Raw genomic sequence first — 16,478 nt, forward strand, 5'->3', positions numbered from 1 at the left:
CCTCATTATCTGTAATTTTCAGTAAGTTATACTGGTTTATGTGTTGGCAATAGCAAATTAGCTGTAGCAGCCATCTTGAATTTGGTTGGCTCCTAATGTCAATCAGTTGAAGATGTACATCCAAGGCTTATTTTCTGAAAGTTTCTTTAAAATTTTGTCCAACAGTTTGTGACATTTTTTGCAAACACACAAACAATATTTGGACGTAACAAATGATGGGAAAGTTTTAAGCAAAAATGTTGCACAATGATTAGGGAAGATCATGCGCGATCATGAGCTACCTCCACATCAAATTTTAGACCGATATCTCTAAAATTGACTGTGTTATAGCGACTTTGTATTAGCTGATGTTGATTAGCTGTGATGGCCATCTTGAATTTGGTTGACTCCAAAATGTAATCATTTGTAGATGTTCATCCAAGGATTTTGTTCTGAAAGTTTCATTAAAATCTGTCGAGTGGTTCATTAGATATTTTGCTAACAGACAGACAAGGTTGACACCAACAGTTAAAACAAAAATTTCAAGCAAAACCCTGCCACTACGCGTAGTGCTCGGAATATGTGTTGGGAATGAGTCTCAGCTACTACCACGCCAAGTTTTCACTCAGTATCTTTAAAATAGGCTAAGTTATAGCCATTTGTTTGTTTCATGAGGCCAGTTGGCTGTGGCGACCATCTTGAATTGGATTGGCTCCAAAATGTAATCAGTTGTAAATATTCACTCAATGATTGTTTTCTACGAGTTTTCTTAAAATCCATCCAGTGGTTCACGAGATATTTTGCCAACAGACAGAGTTGACTCCAAAAGTTAACTTTAAATGTTTTAAAACAGCTGTCGCTCAATCGGTTAGCGTTTTTAAAATATATGCTGGGGATGAGCCTCCCCTCCTACCACACCAAATCTGAGCTCAACATCAGTAAAATTGGTTGAGCCATATCTGCTTCTGTGTTTAAGAAGGTTTGCTTAGCCGTGGCTCCACGCCAAAAGTGAATCAGCTGTAGATGTTCGTGTAATGATTACTTTCTGAGAGTTACATTCAAATCTGTCAGCTCATTCAGGACATAATTTGCTAACGGTTCAGACAAACCAAAACACACACACACAAATGGGCAAAAACTCTGTTGCGCCAACTTTGCAGGAAACAAAGTGACACGATCAGCCCCTGGGGTGGAATCTTTTCTCTGGTGTGTTGTTGTGATGGGAAGTGGGTTAATGCAGGGGGCTCTGTTGTTGGGGAGGGGGAGGGCAGGGGGTGTCAGTTCCGGGTAAGAACGTCACATCTCCGCGCCCCCCTCCCCTCTTTGATGTGGTGGTATGGGGGGAAGAAGGGATGACAGTTCTACAGTTGAATTCTAAAATGCTCAAACCCAACACAGACTGGACAGGAAGCAGAGATCCTCACATGCTGTATTTTGTTAACATTTATGTGGATGCCTCTTTCTGTCAGCAGAGTGATCGCAAACCTGGATTTTGTGTGGTGGATCAGTATCAGGATTATTTTTAAAACATTTTTTTATGGATCTTAACACAATCTGCCTGGATATTTGTGGATTTACCAATTTTTGGAGAGGTTTAACGCGCAACCTTTAAGTTTTTACCCCACAGTTTCCTCTTTGTTGTTCTTTAGAAACTCCTTCATCTGTTTGGAAACCCGCATATCTGATCTCTCAAGTGAACGTCCGTATCACATCTCGTCTCTGCCTCTGCCCGTAATAGAAACACGGATCGTTTTCTGCAGACCGACACTGCTGGCCTCCGGGACAGTGCTCGCTCCGGCACATGTTATTTCCCCTTCTGGTTTGAGGAATTTCTCGACTTTGGACAACAAATTTTGGGGGTCTGAAATGCTTCTCTGGTGCCCCTTATGGCTCATTTTCCCCGCTGCGCTCTTCGTGGCTGCGCAAAGTGCCGGAGACCATCAGGGCTTCACCTCCACCGCTGGCAGCGACCCGCCTGGTATGTAGGTTAACTTTAAATATCAAGGCAATAAAAAGGAGCTCTGACTCTGTTCATGGCACTTACCTGTTAAAAGGGAGTTGTTCCTTTCCACTGTCGCCCGCTGTCCCCTTTCTTCCTCAGAATAAGGAATCTGCTGGTTTCACTATACAGACAACCTGTCACAAATGAACATTTTTGGAATATACTAACCTGATTGTATTATAGTTGGACTGAATTAAATATCTGTAATGATCTAATCAATGTTTTTCCTTGTGTGTGCAGTTGTTTGTGTTACCAAAATATCTCGTGAACCACAGAACTGACTGGAATGAAACTTTCAGAAAGTAATCAATCGGCTGACATCTACAACTGACTAACTTTTGAAGTCAACCTGATTCAAGACGGCCACTGCAGCTAAGCAACCGTAGCAAACACAAAAAGGGCTATAACTCAGTCAAATTTTACAGATTTTGAGCTAAAGTTTCATATGGTAGTAGGTGAGAGTCATTCACAACACATACTCCAAGCACCAATAGATGTTGGAACATCCTTCAAGAGATCAATCATCATGCTGTTAAGGTTTGACCAAAACGGGTAAAACTCTATTTCTTCTCATCACAAAATGATTTTAGTTTAAAACTTTGGCATGAAAGGTGGTGGGCAATGGCAAATCATCGAGAAATGCTAGGCCTTTAATTTGATAGGCTTCATTCTTGTTACTTTTTTGTATTTTACCCTGAGATTACTATAAAAATATAAAGTAAACTGAACTGAAAGTTACTTCGCTTCCAAACACATTTGTCATAGTTTCTTATTGCTTCTCATTTTATTGATTTCTAATTAATCTTGGACTAACCTCTCCTCATTTGGGAAAATTCCTCTTTGGTCCACTTTAGTCTGATTTAATTACAGTGAAAATACAATGAGCTGCTTCATGTTTTTATTTTACTACCTTGTGATAAACTTTAGCTTTGTCAGAGGATTTATTGGGGTTTTTTTTTGTTTTTTTGTTTTGCTGCAATTTTTATTGTCCTCCAGCCCTATATAGATTGTAGAAATTAAGTGGTGGTTATCAAAAATAGTCCTTTGATCATCTGATTTGTGCTCCAGTTTTTTTTTCCATAAGATAACAAAGTCCCTTCATGGGTACAAAAAGGTTAAACTTGGGTCACTTGTAGCAGGTACATGAATAACAGTTATTTGCTCATTGTTTCCCAAGATAATATCTTGAATTATTTGTTGCAGGCTTGCAAAAAACATAACTCTGACTTTCCAAAATCTATTTTAAAACCGAGTTCTCAAACTTGAAATGTATTAATTTGCATTATGGGCGGCTGAGTCCTGTCAACGTAACCGTGTAAACAGATTTATGCTGTCAAAACTTGAGCGACATACACAGATACAATTCTGAGTGCCTTTGGTCACGCCACAGAAATCTAATAGCACGGCGTCGAGGTCTCATCACAGCTGAGAAATGTCAAATTCATCAACAACAGGAGGATCGGTCACTTTATGTAAATTATGTAAATATACTGTATACAGGGCAGGATTAAGGAGGGCGTGGGCCCCTGGGCTAGAGTTACTTTGGGGGCTCTACAGACATTTTATTTGACGCTTACAAATTACAGTACTGATTATGTGCACATTACCTTCAGGGTTTTTTCAGTGACAGAGCACAGCTGCTCTCAACTTTAATCTACTATCTGAAGTCTGAAGCACAGAAAAACTACAGCTCTAACATTTGAATTCATGAGGAAGTCTGCTTTATCACAATTTATTTTTGATAGTAGCCACAAACCACAAGCGAATCTGAACTGTTTCTCTATTTAAACACAAAAATAAAGTACATTTTTCATGAACAAAGACATTTTTTAAGTGTCATGGCGATGAGAAATAAAGGGTCAAGATAAAGAATCTCAGCAATCCTAATAATAATTGCAACACAGCAACAATCTTCTATAAAATAGCAGGAACGCCTAATCATAATGTCTCGAGAACCCAGATAGCAAAGTAAGGTGCAACTCCAGAGTTTTGTTTAAAAAAATCTAAAATCTGAGACAAGACTTGCAGCCCTAATATCTGACTTTGTAAAGAAATACTAGTTTAATTTTGATTTACATTCATAAAGCCCTTTTGCTGCATGGACCTCAAGATGAAGGTGCAAATACTGGATATTTGCATAAATCAACAACACGGCATCAGTCTTCTACAAAGCAGTAGAAATATTTACAAACCATTATGGGTCAAAATTACACAAAGTAAAGTGATTTAGTAAAACTATGATACTGTATTGACTTTAAAACTGTAAAAAACCTGACGCAAACTAAGCAGAAACCCATCGGAAACCATCTGGCAGTTGTTAATCGAGGTAGACTCCAACAAATTTAAACTCTTTCCAGTGATGCACACTTTAACCTAATTGGAAATAAGTAATGTAAAGAGTTTTGGGGCTGTGGGAATAGGAATTAAAAGTAAGGGACACATCAGCTGAGTATATAATTATCATTTCAATTTTATTTTCCCTAATGAGATGTTTGAAAAGACCAACTCACATGTCATGTATTAAAACATTTTACTTCCACTACTTGTTTTCAGAAGATTTTCCTCCAGTCACACCCAGTGAGAAACTGTATCCACCTATTTACCCCGAAGTTCCCACTGCAGCAATTTACACTGTGGGCGGGGAGCAGCTTGTTTTTCTGGAGTTTGCTGATGGCGGGTTTAACTGGCAGACCTCTGACCCCCTCAGTACATTGCTCCCCGAAGCACCCAAACTCTTGTGTCACAGGGACAAAAATGAGCTGTGACTAACTCATGAGACTGACAGAGGACGAGAAGCTGCGCGTCACCGTCCTCATGTGGTTCCATCGAATACACAAGCCTGGAACACACTGTACGATTAAAGAGCTTATTACAACAGCTGATTCAGCCGCGAGGGCTCCAGACAGTCCAAGCGGTTAAGTACATTACTGCCATGTGCTCTTGTGTGTGTTTTTATTCAAAGCTTCCTGTAAGTGACCATGAAAGTTTGCTTTCGTGCTCCTTGTTTCAGTACCCCTGTTCTAAAGTTACGAATAAAAACAAAAATAGCAGCATGGTAAAATGCGACTGGTTCAAAAATACACACCCCTTTTGAATGTTAAATTAAACTATTTAGATTAGCATGACTTAAAGGAATAGTCTGGTGATTTTTTTAAGTTATGGTCTGTCAAACAGATGTTCAGTCACAGAGCATGGAGTATGGAAAAAAGGGCTGAAGTCTTCATCCGGGCTAAGTTAATGGTCAGCAGTATACATATGTTGTCTATCTGTTAGCAAATTATCTCACGAATCAGTGGACAGACTTAAATTAAAATCTTAGAGATTGGATGTACATCTATGGAAGCTGAAAACTATAAAAGAGAAGGAGGTGACTGAAGAGACCCTCGCTTGGAGTAAAGAGGTCTACTTATGTTCTGAAGACATGCTTTTTTGCTAGAACAATATCAGTTTGAGAGTTTAATGCAATGTCTTATTAGTGCCATATAAGTATAAAGAAATATAACTATCATTGGTGAGAGAGATCCAGATGGCAACACTGTCCCTACCATATAAACTGCCACCACAGCTAATTGACCTCAGGAAACACATAAAGGCTATAACCAAGCCAGTTTTACAGATACTGAGATCAAGTTTGGTTTACTAGTAGCTTAGCGTCATTCCCAACTCGTAGTCTTAGCGCTAACAGATCACATGACACAGTGTGGTGGGTGATATGCACTGATTGATGTGTCACTTGTGTGCAGACCCATGTATGAATGTATCTCCACCATGTATGAACGAGGCTGATCGCTACAGCCTGGAGGCCCTGCGGAGCATCCATCAGATGATGGACGATGACCAAGATGGTGGCATTGAGGTGGAAGAGAGCATGGAGGTACAACTCTCGCCCTTCGTATTTTCTTTATGCTTCTTGTGTGTAGAGGTCCTTGCAGGCAAGATGCAGGCAGAGTAAAGCAGTACAACAACAGCTGTGCTGGCTGGAGGAGTCAAGTGCTCCTTCAAGGATAGCAACAGGATAACTTTGCTTTTGGCTCTGTGACAAAATTGGTTTGCAATAATAAAATCCTGAAACTCTGATGACCTTTATGGTCAAACTTTAAAAGAGTATGACTGCAGTTCATCTTATTAGTCAGCCTATTTTATGCAGATGTCACAAAAAACAGAACTATACTGTAAAAACAATGTTTTATTCTATTCTTAATCAAACCTTTTTTTGCTAAAAGGTCCAACTGTTTTGTCAATGGACAAATAACAAAGCTACTCTTGTACAATTAGGACCTAATTAAAAAAAAGTGTTCAGTCTAATTGTGCATTAAGCTGCGTTATGTTGCTGAACTTTCCTAAATATGAGTCGCTTACTGCAGGCTAGTCTATTTGCTCACATAAGCAACATAAAAAAAACTACACCACTGGGAGTAGTTTCTGCTGTTGCACATAAAAGTCCCAGTAAATAGTTTGTTAAGTACCAGGAAATATGTGACACTGGTGGTAAACCCTGAATTATTTGCCTTCCAGAATGCAGTTCATAGAAACATTATCCATGGATTCAGGTTACCGTTGGTGCAGAGACATCAGAAGAAGGGCCTGGGTCCATTAAAGTCCTGACATTCCATTACCCATCACATGAAGCCTGTGTTTATGGCCCAGAACACATTCCAAGACAGCTCAAACACACACACTATCAGTTACATTTTCAATATGCTGCTGTATTCATTTAAATTAAAGCAGCTTCACAACATCATTATTTCAAGACTAATATCCAAGACTAATGTACAAGTTCACACATTATAATGATTAGCTTAAAGTTCACACAGATTAAAACTGAGCTACTTATCGTTCAGAGTACACTGTCTGAACTAAATTCACAATCCTAAAATGAACTAAATGGACACACATCATGTATCTGGTCGTATGTAATTACTGTCCGAGTCTTAAGAAGCCATTCCTTCACGTCTAGGTCATGTTGTTGTCTCGTGTTGCAGTTTATCATTGAAGACATGAAGCAGCAGCAGACCCAAAAGCACAGCAAGTTGCACCGAGAAGACCAGCACATCACAGTGGAGGAGCTCTGGAGGGGCTGGAAGTCCTCTGAAGGTGGGTCTTTGTGAAAGCGAGAATGCTGGATTTTATTGCTAAAGGTATAACCTTTTACTTCACATAACTTCTGATGTCACTTTGCCAGTACATAACTGGACTCAAGATGAAGTGCTGCGCTGGCTGAAAGAGTTTGTTGAGCTGCCTCAGTATGAGAGGAATTTCAAAGACTTTAGGGTCAATGGAAACATCCTCCCAAGGTGAGACGAACAGAGGAGTATGCACGAGCACTGCACTGGAAAGATATGCTGCTATTTTGTTCTGTTTCACGCTGAAACTAAACAGATTTCTGTTTGTAGGATTGCAGCAAATGAGCCATCTTTCCTGAGTGGTCATTTGAAAGTGCTGGACCAGAGAGATAAGCAGAAACTCAGCATCAAAGCGCTGGATGTGGTGCTGTTTGGACCACCTACACGTACGAGCAGATATTTTAACTTTGACCTTATTTAATACGAACCTTCAATGTTTCTTTTACGTAAAAGGGCAATAATAATTTTGCCCATGTCTGTGCGCATGTATTTGTAAATTCTGTTAGCAAAATATCTCATTTAATAAAACACTCAAAATGTATGTAAAATGCATACCCACAACTGATTAGCTTTTGGACTCACCCTTGGTCACCACAATTAGGCAGCCTTACCAAACACAAAAAATGGCTTTAGCACAATAAAATTTACAGATATTGAGCTAAAGTTAGATGTGGTAGCTGAGAGTCATTCACAACATACTCTAAGTATGAATACATTGTGCAAGATTTTGCAATATTGCAGGAAATTGTGCAATATGTCATTTACAAGATTTGACCGAAATGTTTATCACTCCATCCTTTGACATCATAACAGGATTTCAGTTTAAAACTCTGGCATAAATGGCTAAGGGCAATATGTTAGTTCAAGAACTGCTAGATTAGATTTTTCTTCTTTTTTAAGTAGATTATTTCCTATGAACTTTAAATGTGAAGTGTGCATTCTTATCCCTAATACTTCCACCATCTATTATTGTTACTTTCTGTTCCATCACAGGCCCCCCTCATAACTACATGAAGGACTTGCTGCTCATTGTGTCCGTGGTGATGGGAATCGGAGGCTGCTGGTTTGCCCAGGCACAAAACAAAGCCAGCAAAGTTCACATAACCAGAATGATGAAAGATTTAGAGAGCCTGCAGAGAGCTGAACAGAGCCTCACGGACCTGCAGGAACAGTAAGTACTCAGCACTTTTTTCCCCCCCCAGTCTCCTATCTCCTACGCTTATTTGAAATGACTTTTCTTTGTGCGATTCAACTGAAAACTTGTTAATTTCCTCAGACTGGAGCGAGCCCAGGAAGAAAAACGCAACGTGGCGGAGGAGAAACAGAACCTGGAGGAGAAGATGAGGGACGAGATCATGGGGGCACAGGAGGAGGCCCATCGTCTGCACGAGCTGAGGCAGGGAGCCGTCACTGAGCTCAGCCGCCTCCGATATGCGGAAGAGGAGCTGGAGCAGGTACTTCACAAGTGCTGTTTAAAGATGTGATCACATGCTTTTACGAACAATTTACTATCTTGTGCAAATAACCATCAGGATGCAAATTCCAAACAGTGCCTAAGGGATTATCCAGTTCTGCTGGTGGCACCCCAAAACTCTTCAAGCTGGTGAATCCAGCTCATTTTAATACTCACCAAAAATGTCTACTAGGAATAGTGCAAATCAATCATTGACTCATCATTCACACTAAAAACAACAACAAAAAAACTGTTAACTGCCTTTAACTTTTGAACACTTTTCACAACTGTCATAAACTTTCAGTCGTCTGCATAACTTCGTTCAAACTTCTGTACTTTTGGTCATAGTCAAAATCACATTTAAAACTGGGAAAATGGAGATAAAGTAGCAGAAATTATAACCTCAATTAAAACAATGCAAATATAAAAGAAGAAGAAGAACAACAAGAAAAGCTGTGTGTTGGTGCATGACTCCTTCAAGTCTGAAGTTCTAGGTCGTCTTATGTTTCCTCCAGTCGATTAAAAATAACACAGCTGGGCATTCAGGCATAAAGCTGAATAAAGTTTTTTGTGGTATAAATAATCCCCTCCTCAAATGTTGCACGCTAAAAGGGAAACTCCAAAACAAGTAAACAGAGTCAGGTGCAAAGATCACTGTCAACCTCAGACACTAAATTACCTCAATGCAAAGGAATAGTAAATCTACTTCTTTATGTCAACTGTGTTATTATGTTGCATGGAAATCAGCATGCACTACCTTCATAAAGTCTCATCATAAAAGCAGATAGATATTAGCATAATAGATCCCCTTTGTGGGAACAAATTTAACTCTTAACTGCCATTCTTCAACTACACATTGATGTCTAACATTGTGGTCAGGTCCGTGGAGCACTGAAGCAGGCAGAAAAGGAGATGTTGGCTAGTTGGACCGTCTCAGAGGCCCTTCAGCTGTGGCTCCAGCTGACACATGAGATAGAGGTTCAGTACTACAATGTTAAAAAGCAGAGAGCAGAACTTCAGCTCGCCATTGCGAAGGAAGAGGTAATACATTAAAACAATAGAAAAGTACTTCAAGTAACTACAGAATTGATTCATTGTATAACCCGTGGGTTTTTGCAGGCAGAAAAAATCAAGAAGAAGAGGAGTTCTGTGCTGGGGACACTCCATGTGGCCCACAGCTCATCTCTAGACCAGGTTGACCATAAGATCATGGAGGCAAAGTGAGGACAAAAGTTGTTCCTGTTCAGGTTTTGTTTTGGTATGTCTTTAAAGGTATGGAACGTTTGATCACACGTTTCGTATGTTCCACAGGAATGCTCTGTCAGAAGTGACGGCCTGCCTGCGAGAGCGCCTGCATCGCTGGCAGCAGATCGAGCTCCTATGTGGCTTCCCCATTATGAGGAATTCTGGACTCGCCAATCTAACCGCTCAACTCTATTCAGACTCGTTGTCTCTGGGGTTGCCCCGAGTCCCGCAGTCATCCTGTTCATGTCACAGCTCCGTTCATGGATCTATAGAAGACCTTTTAGACGAGCCAGCTGCGCAAGTCTTACCACAGATGCAAGGTAGGTTAGAGGTCTGATGAGCTGCTAAAAGCACATAGGAGCTATTTGGACTTGAACCTAATAGTCCCACAAGTCTTTTGATGAACCATAGCAACCCAGAGCCTGACTTTTTGATCCCTATTCAAACTCTTTACCCATGCATGCAAGTATTACTTTTATTACATCAAAAACTGTATTGGTGCCAATTGGACAACCTAGACAAAATTTGGCAGATAGCCCTAATGTTGTGACTATTTTAGGTTTTTAGTTACTCTTGTACAGAAAGAGAACAAAACAAAACAAATGAGTGATTATCCTGCTATAAACAGCTGTTTACCATAAATCGATACATAATCCAACTAACCCCCCTTAAAAAAGCATATTTGACTATGATTTACAGATAAAATGCTTCCTCTCCACCAGTTAATGCTTGCTGTCTCTCAATTCCAGGTCCACCACTTAAACGCTCTCCACGTCTTCGAGGATCCACCATACGCAGGGCCCGCCGTCCCGGCACCGTTACTCAGCCACCAGCGGCCATGATTTCTCCAGACCCCGACCTTCTGATTCCCATCCGAACCCCTTACCCCTGTTATGATGAGGGAGAGGAGCTCATCCTAAGGACTCTTAAAAAGCAGTACGTCCCTGCTTGTTGTTTCAAAAAAATGTTTTTTAAATGCCACTCATTTTAAACAATTTGGAACTTGTCTATTGATACATTTGTTGTTGATAACTCACTTACCTGTTGTTCTCTCTTCTGTTCTTTTTTTCATGAACAGAGATTCCCAAGAGAAATTTTTAGACTCAGATTACGCAACATCTCCTCCACACAGCAAAATGTTTTCTACATCTACTGTGGATCCTTCTTCTAGAAGGCTCCATTGTGATGAAACTGAGTTCCTTGCAGACAGTTCACTTGCAAAGCCTTTGAGTGAACAAGCAGAAGCTCTTACTGAATCTCCTGTGCACAAACTGTACATGGATGAACATAAAACCTCTCTAGATATAAATGGTTCCCACAGGAAGATGGCAAAAGACAAAAACTCAGATCCTTCTTTGGAAACCTGCTTACTGAAGACCTCTACTGAAGAGTCTTTCGTAAATACCACACCACGGAAGATATCCAGAGACAGAAGTGACGTTTTAATGGATGTTGCACATGGGAAGGGGATTTCAGATGAGTTAGATACAGAGTTTTCAACAACAAAAATGGAGAGAGATATTACAGGGAGTTTGAAGGACATTACCTCAAGAAATATTTACAGAGAGAGATGCGATTTACCACTGGATGTGAGAAAGCTTCTTAGGACTGAATTAGAAGCGTCAACAGACACACAGAGAAAGATATCAAGAGATATGATGGGGTCATCCATGGACAGTACCTCTAAAATGATGACAAGAGATGATGCTGAACGACTGATTGAATCCAGAAGAATAACAAGACATCCACTGGGGATGTCCCAAGACACAAGTTCAAGAAAGCATGCACTGAATACAGGAGAAAGTCATCTTGATTCCTCTGTGAGGGCATTAGCAAAGGAGAAAATAGCTGAAACTGTTAGAATACCTCAAAGAAAGATATCTAGAGATGAGCTGGAGTATTATGCAGATACTGCCTCCATAAAGATGCTGCCCAGAGAGATGTTGGATGAACATATGGATACCCTAACCTCTGCAGATTTACACGAGTTTGGTCTGGGACCATCATCGAGCAGAGGGATACTGAAAAGTGAAACTGACGTGTCTGCCAGCTCTCTCAGAAGGAGAATGCCAAGAATGCCAAGAGATGACACTAACAGTTCAACAGATATTTCAACTGGGAACATTTCCAGAGATAGAGCTGACGTCCCAATGGAAATACCAAAACAACCAATGCTTATGGAGGAAGTGGGAGCATCTGAATCAAGTTCTTTACCATGTCACATTGGACAGCCAGACCTTATGTTAACCTCCCAGGCATCATGGAAGTCTTCATCTGATCTTTACAATGCTGGTCCACTGAGTCAGCTTGTATACGATGGAATCCTTGAAAAGTCATGCAGCTCCATAGCTTCAACCCCAACCACCCTGTCGGCCTCCACACCGATCCTGCCCCAGAGCAAGCTGCAGGCTGAGGTGGAGCCACCAGTGCCACCACCGAGGCTCGCGTACTCCTCTCTTGCATCACACCCTGAAGGAGGGGATGACAAGAGCAAGGACAGGGATAAAAGCAAGAAATCGTTAAAGCTCAAAAATCTATTTAAAAAGAAAAATGAGTCACCTCCAGAGAAGCTTCAGAGCGGTCTTCAGAAACTCTGACAGTTGTCCGACAATGTCTTCATTTTTAGTTGAGTTTTATTAAATGAGAAATATGCTTTTGTTTCTGCATGAGTTGGCTGATTGGCCAAGCAAGGCCGCAAGAGCCAACACAGAATATTTCTGCTGCTTGCTGCCATTTGATTTTTTATTTTTCACCCATCTGTTTTCCTCAAGAACCACATAGTCAATTGCCCAACAATAAACCAATGGTTTTGACTGGAGCACCAGCTCCACACTCCAGTCTGACAAGTTGTTTGGTGTCATGTTTAGTGTAGACCCAGTTTTTGACAGCAGCGACAAAAGGATTGTAATTTTAATCAGACAAGGTACTGCTAAAAACAATATGTCACATTGTGTTCTGAATCTTATTTTAGGGGAAATGCTGAAAACTTAATTAGTTCTCTGTTGGCTGTCAAAGGTTACTGTCAAAGCTTATAATGTGTTTTGAGCAGAGAAACTGAGAAATTAAAGAACCTTGCGTAAACCCGAGCCCAGGAATTCAGTGTTCCAGCAAAGATGTTGTTTTTAATGTGGACATGGGATACATTTAGAAACACTGTACCATTCAGTGGGAATCTGACTCAAATTATGAACTTGGATAAAAAAATAGAAAAAATGTTTGAGAAAATATCATCTTACCTAAAACATAAAAACATGTGTACTGGGAGTTATGAGTTTGAGTTTTTTCAAAGTTTATCTTTTTATTAGAAGCTGCTTTTACTTTGCTTATAAGTCTTACAATTTGGTTAATACCAAATTACTTTAGATAAGGTGTTTTTTTAAAACTTCAACTAAGGTTGAAGGTTTGAGTGATGTTCTTAAACTTGATGCTTTTGTATAATAGGAAAAGAATGACTGAATTTACACAAACGTCAAACTTCAAACATTTAGTTTAGTGCATATAAAATGCTCTCATTAAAAAAAACATTTTATGTCTATGAGTTCAATATGTTTGGACTATTCTTATCTACATCTAATCCCACTTTCCACTCAGATCTTTGATAAAAGTTTAGTAACAGTGCGAATGACACTTTACAGTGCACACATTAACCTAGTCAGCAGCAAATATGTAAAGACTCTGAAATATAGTTCACTTTGGATGAACACTAAATTTTGAACAACTTTGATTTTATTTAGAAAATTCCTGATCTGCGGTTCACAAAAGTCTGAACGTCTATGTTTGAGTCATAAATTCAGATTTTATAAAGAAGAACACATTGTATGATGAAAAATGAAAATATCTCAAATTCCGCTTTGTAAATTTTGATGAACAGATTGGTTATATTGGTTATATATTCTAAAATTAACATATACATTGTCATATATGTCTTTTTCAGCAATAAAAACAAGCTTGATGGGTCAGTTTCCTACATCAAAAAAGGATGAATTGTTTACCTGTCGTATCAGATAAAATTGCTAGAAAATTAACGTGAACTCGAAGCATAATTTGGTCTCTTTATTTTCTATAACCTCCACTAGAGGTCAGAAGTGTTCAGAAGATAACCACAGAGTCATCTGACAGGAAAACTTAAAGTTGGTGTGAATCATTAGATTATAACAGAAATAAGTAAAGCAAAAAATATGTACAGGATATCCACATGAGCATACAGGAACATTATGTCCTAAATATAATCTCAGTGGTACTAATATGTGATTAAAATCCCATTGTGTTTTGTTTTGTTGCATGTTTGCACAAAGTCTTAACAGAACAAATGCAAAAGGAAATGACTGTAGCGTATTCTGAGCAAAAAGCTGCAGGAAACACTCTGTGGTCATTCTCCACCCTTGTTGCGCAGGTGGATTCAACCTTGTATCTATCTGCATATTGACCTCTGAAGCACCTCACTTTAAACATTATGTACCATGGTGTGGGTGTAGATACTCACTCACCCAGGTGATGGAAATGCTAAGTGGTTGACTGGAATTGGACTTCCTTTCTTGTTTCTTGTTGTTTTCAGTGCTCTTCAGAAACCCCTAAGCCTTTCACATGAGAGGTGGAACTTCTTTAAGTAACAAGAAAGGAAAACGGATTGCTTTCTCTTGTAGCCCTCACCACCTATGTCATTTTCACTAAATACTCTTCTTACACTGCCTAATAGAGAAATCTGCCTACCTGGGAAGTCAGATAATTGTAATCATTTTATTTACTTCAGCTTTATAGCACCCAAATATTTTTTACGATTTTTTTTTTCTCTTTAAATTTGCAATAGGTGGCAAAATGTTTTTGCAGTCCTCTACAGTTTGTTCCATGGGTGTAAATTTGTTGTTTCAAATATTATATTAATGTTCTGTTAAAATGTAACTCCCAGATGCATGGTTTAAAGAGCTGCTACGCTGTGGCATCTGTTTGCTCTGTGAAATAATGTGTTCTACTCCAGGATGGTGAGTTTATTACTTGAGTTTAACAGTAATCTGAATTGGAAAAAAAATATGTCTTAATGTGTCGTCTTGCTTTGTTATATACTGTACTTGCACAAAATAAACAAATAAATAAATATGAATACATTTTTGATTACCCAGTTCTAATACAATAAATGCTTTTAAAAAGGTTCCAAGAAACAACATCAGAGGTATTTTATTGCCCTGGTCTTTCACTGATCACAGTTCCAATACACTGGTTGTGCTCAGTGCTGTGATAGAGATAGTTATCTCCCACTGCAAAGTATCTCATCAACCCCTGCTCTCACCTCACATATAATGAAGACCCTAGAGAGACTGGTCCTGACTCCTATCAGACCCATGGTGAGCACCTAAATGAATCCTCTACAGTTTGTCAACAAGCCTAGCATTGGTGTGAGCAACTCCCTCATTTACGTGTTTCAAAGGGTGCACGTACACCTAAATACATGCAGGGCATCTGTGAAGATCAACAGCATCCAGCCTGGGCTGCATGGGGAGAAGATGAGTGCCGTGGGACTGGATTCAGGATTAATCTCCTGGGTCTTGGATCTTTTTTGACACACAGACCAGAGTGCGTCTGCCTGCAGAACAGTGTCTCTAGGATGAGCATTAGCAGCACAGGGGTTACACATCTGACTTTCAGTATAACACAGACACGTTTTCTTCAGTAACTCTCTGATGATTCAGTGATTGTTGGTCGTGTGGAGGGAGGATGTAAAATGGAGTACAGGAACGTTGTCAGAGACTTTGTGGACTGGTGCGGCCACAACCATCTACAGCTTATTACCACCAAGACCAAGGAGATGGTTGTGGACTTTCGAAGGAGGAGGTTGAAACCAGTCCCTGTGACTATTCAGGGAGATGACCTGGAGAGCGTTTCCCGCCACAGTTACCTGGAAATAAAGCTGAACCACTAATATGAAGGTGCTGTACAAGAGGGGTCTAAGCCATCTATACTTCTTAAGATGGCTGACATCCTTTACTCTGCTCCTTTACCTTTACCATGTTTCTTCTGCCAGACTGTGGTGGCCTTTGTCATATTTTTTGGTGTGATTTGCAGCAGTCAAGAACAAGGTAAAAAAACTAATCAGGAAGGCAAGCACCACATTCGGGGCTCCACGGGATACAGTTCAGCAGGTGGCAAAGTTAGGAACACTGTAACTTCAGTAACACTTCATGCTCTGGAGGTTTTACAGAGATGTATGTAATGCTCGGTTCCCTTTTTTAGAAAAAACAAAACATATTGTTCTTGCTGTGGAAATCTGTTTGTGCTAGCAGTTCTATTTTGTGAGTCTAAGTTTTATATGTTTCTCAGCTGATTAGAATCAGTGTGAACAACTCTGCTAAAAAAAGAAAAAAATCACACATCATTTTGTGGTCATGTAACACAACCACTGAAACAAAAACACAAGACTGAAATAGTCTAACATGCTTTTTTTTCTGCATGCATAGTTTCCACCAGTTGCAGCGGTCAGAAACAATGTCTTCGATAGAATCTCTGCTCTGTTAAAAAAAATGTTGCAACCATTTAGAAGTCGCTAATCTTGGCATTCTCACATGATGCGTCTGATAGGTTGAAACATCCTTTTTTTTCATTGTTTTTTTTTATTGTTTTGCTTTGTAGCAACTGTTTCAGTCAGTGCGCTCCTGCAGTTTCACATAATGGGTCACTTTTTAAT

General features: G+C 39.7%; 1 protein-coding gene across 1 annotated transcript; it reads left to right on the plus strand.

Moving 5' to 3' along the window:
- Nucleotides 1–1,307: 1,307 nt before the first annotated feature.
- stim2a (tromal interaction molecule 2a) lies at nt 1,308–16,151 on the plus strand. The gene is made up of 12 exons (XM_017425823.3): nt 1,308–1,957; nt 5,725–5,855; nt 6,964–7,075; nt 7,164–7,275; nt 7,375–7,490; nt 8,098–8,275; nt 8,381–8,558; nt 9,437–9,598; nt 9,677–9,777; nt 9,869–10,122; nt 10,552–10,738; nt 10,881–16,151. Exons 1-12 carry the CDS (start codon nt 1,846–1,848, stop codon nt 12,397–12,399), a joined length of 3,162 nt encoding a protein of 1,053 aa, XP_017281312.1. The 5' UTR covers nt 1,308–1,845; the 3' UTR covers nt 12,400–16,151.
- Nucleotides 16,152–16,478: the final 327 nt, after the last annotated feature.

Source organism: Kryptolebias marmoratus, linkage group LG3 (genome assembly GCF_001649575.2).
Source record: "Kryptolebias marmoratus isolate JLee-2015 linkage group LG3, ASM164957v2, whole genome shotgun sequence".
Taxonomy (NCBI): domain Eukaryota; kingdom Metazoa; phylum Chordata; class Actinopteri; order Cyprinodontiformes; family Rivulidae; genus Kryptolebias; species Kryptolebias marmoratus.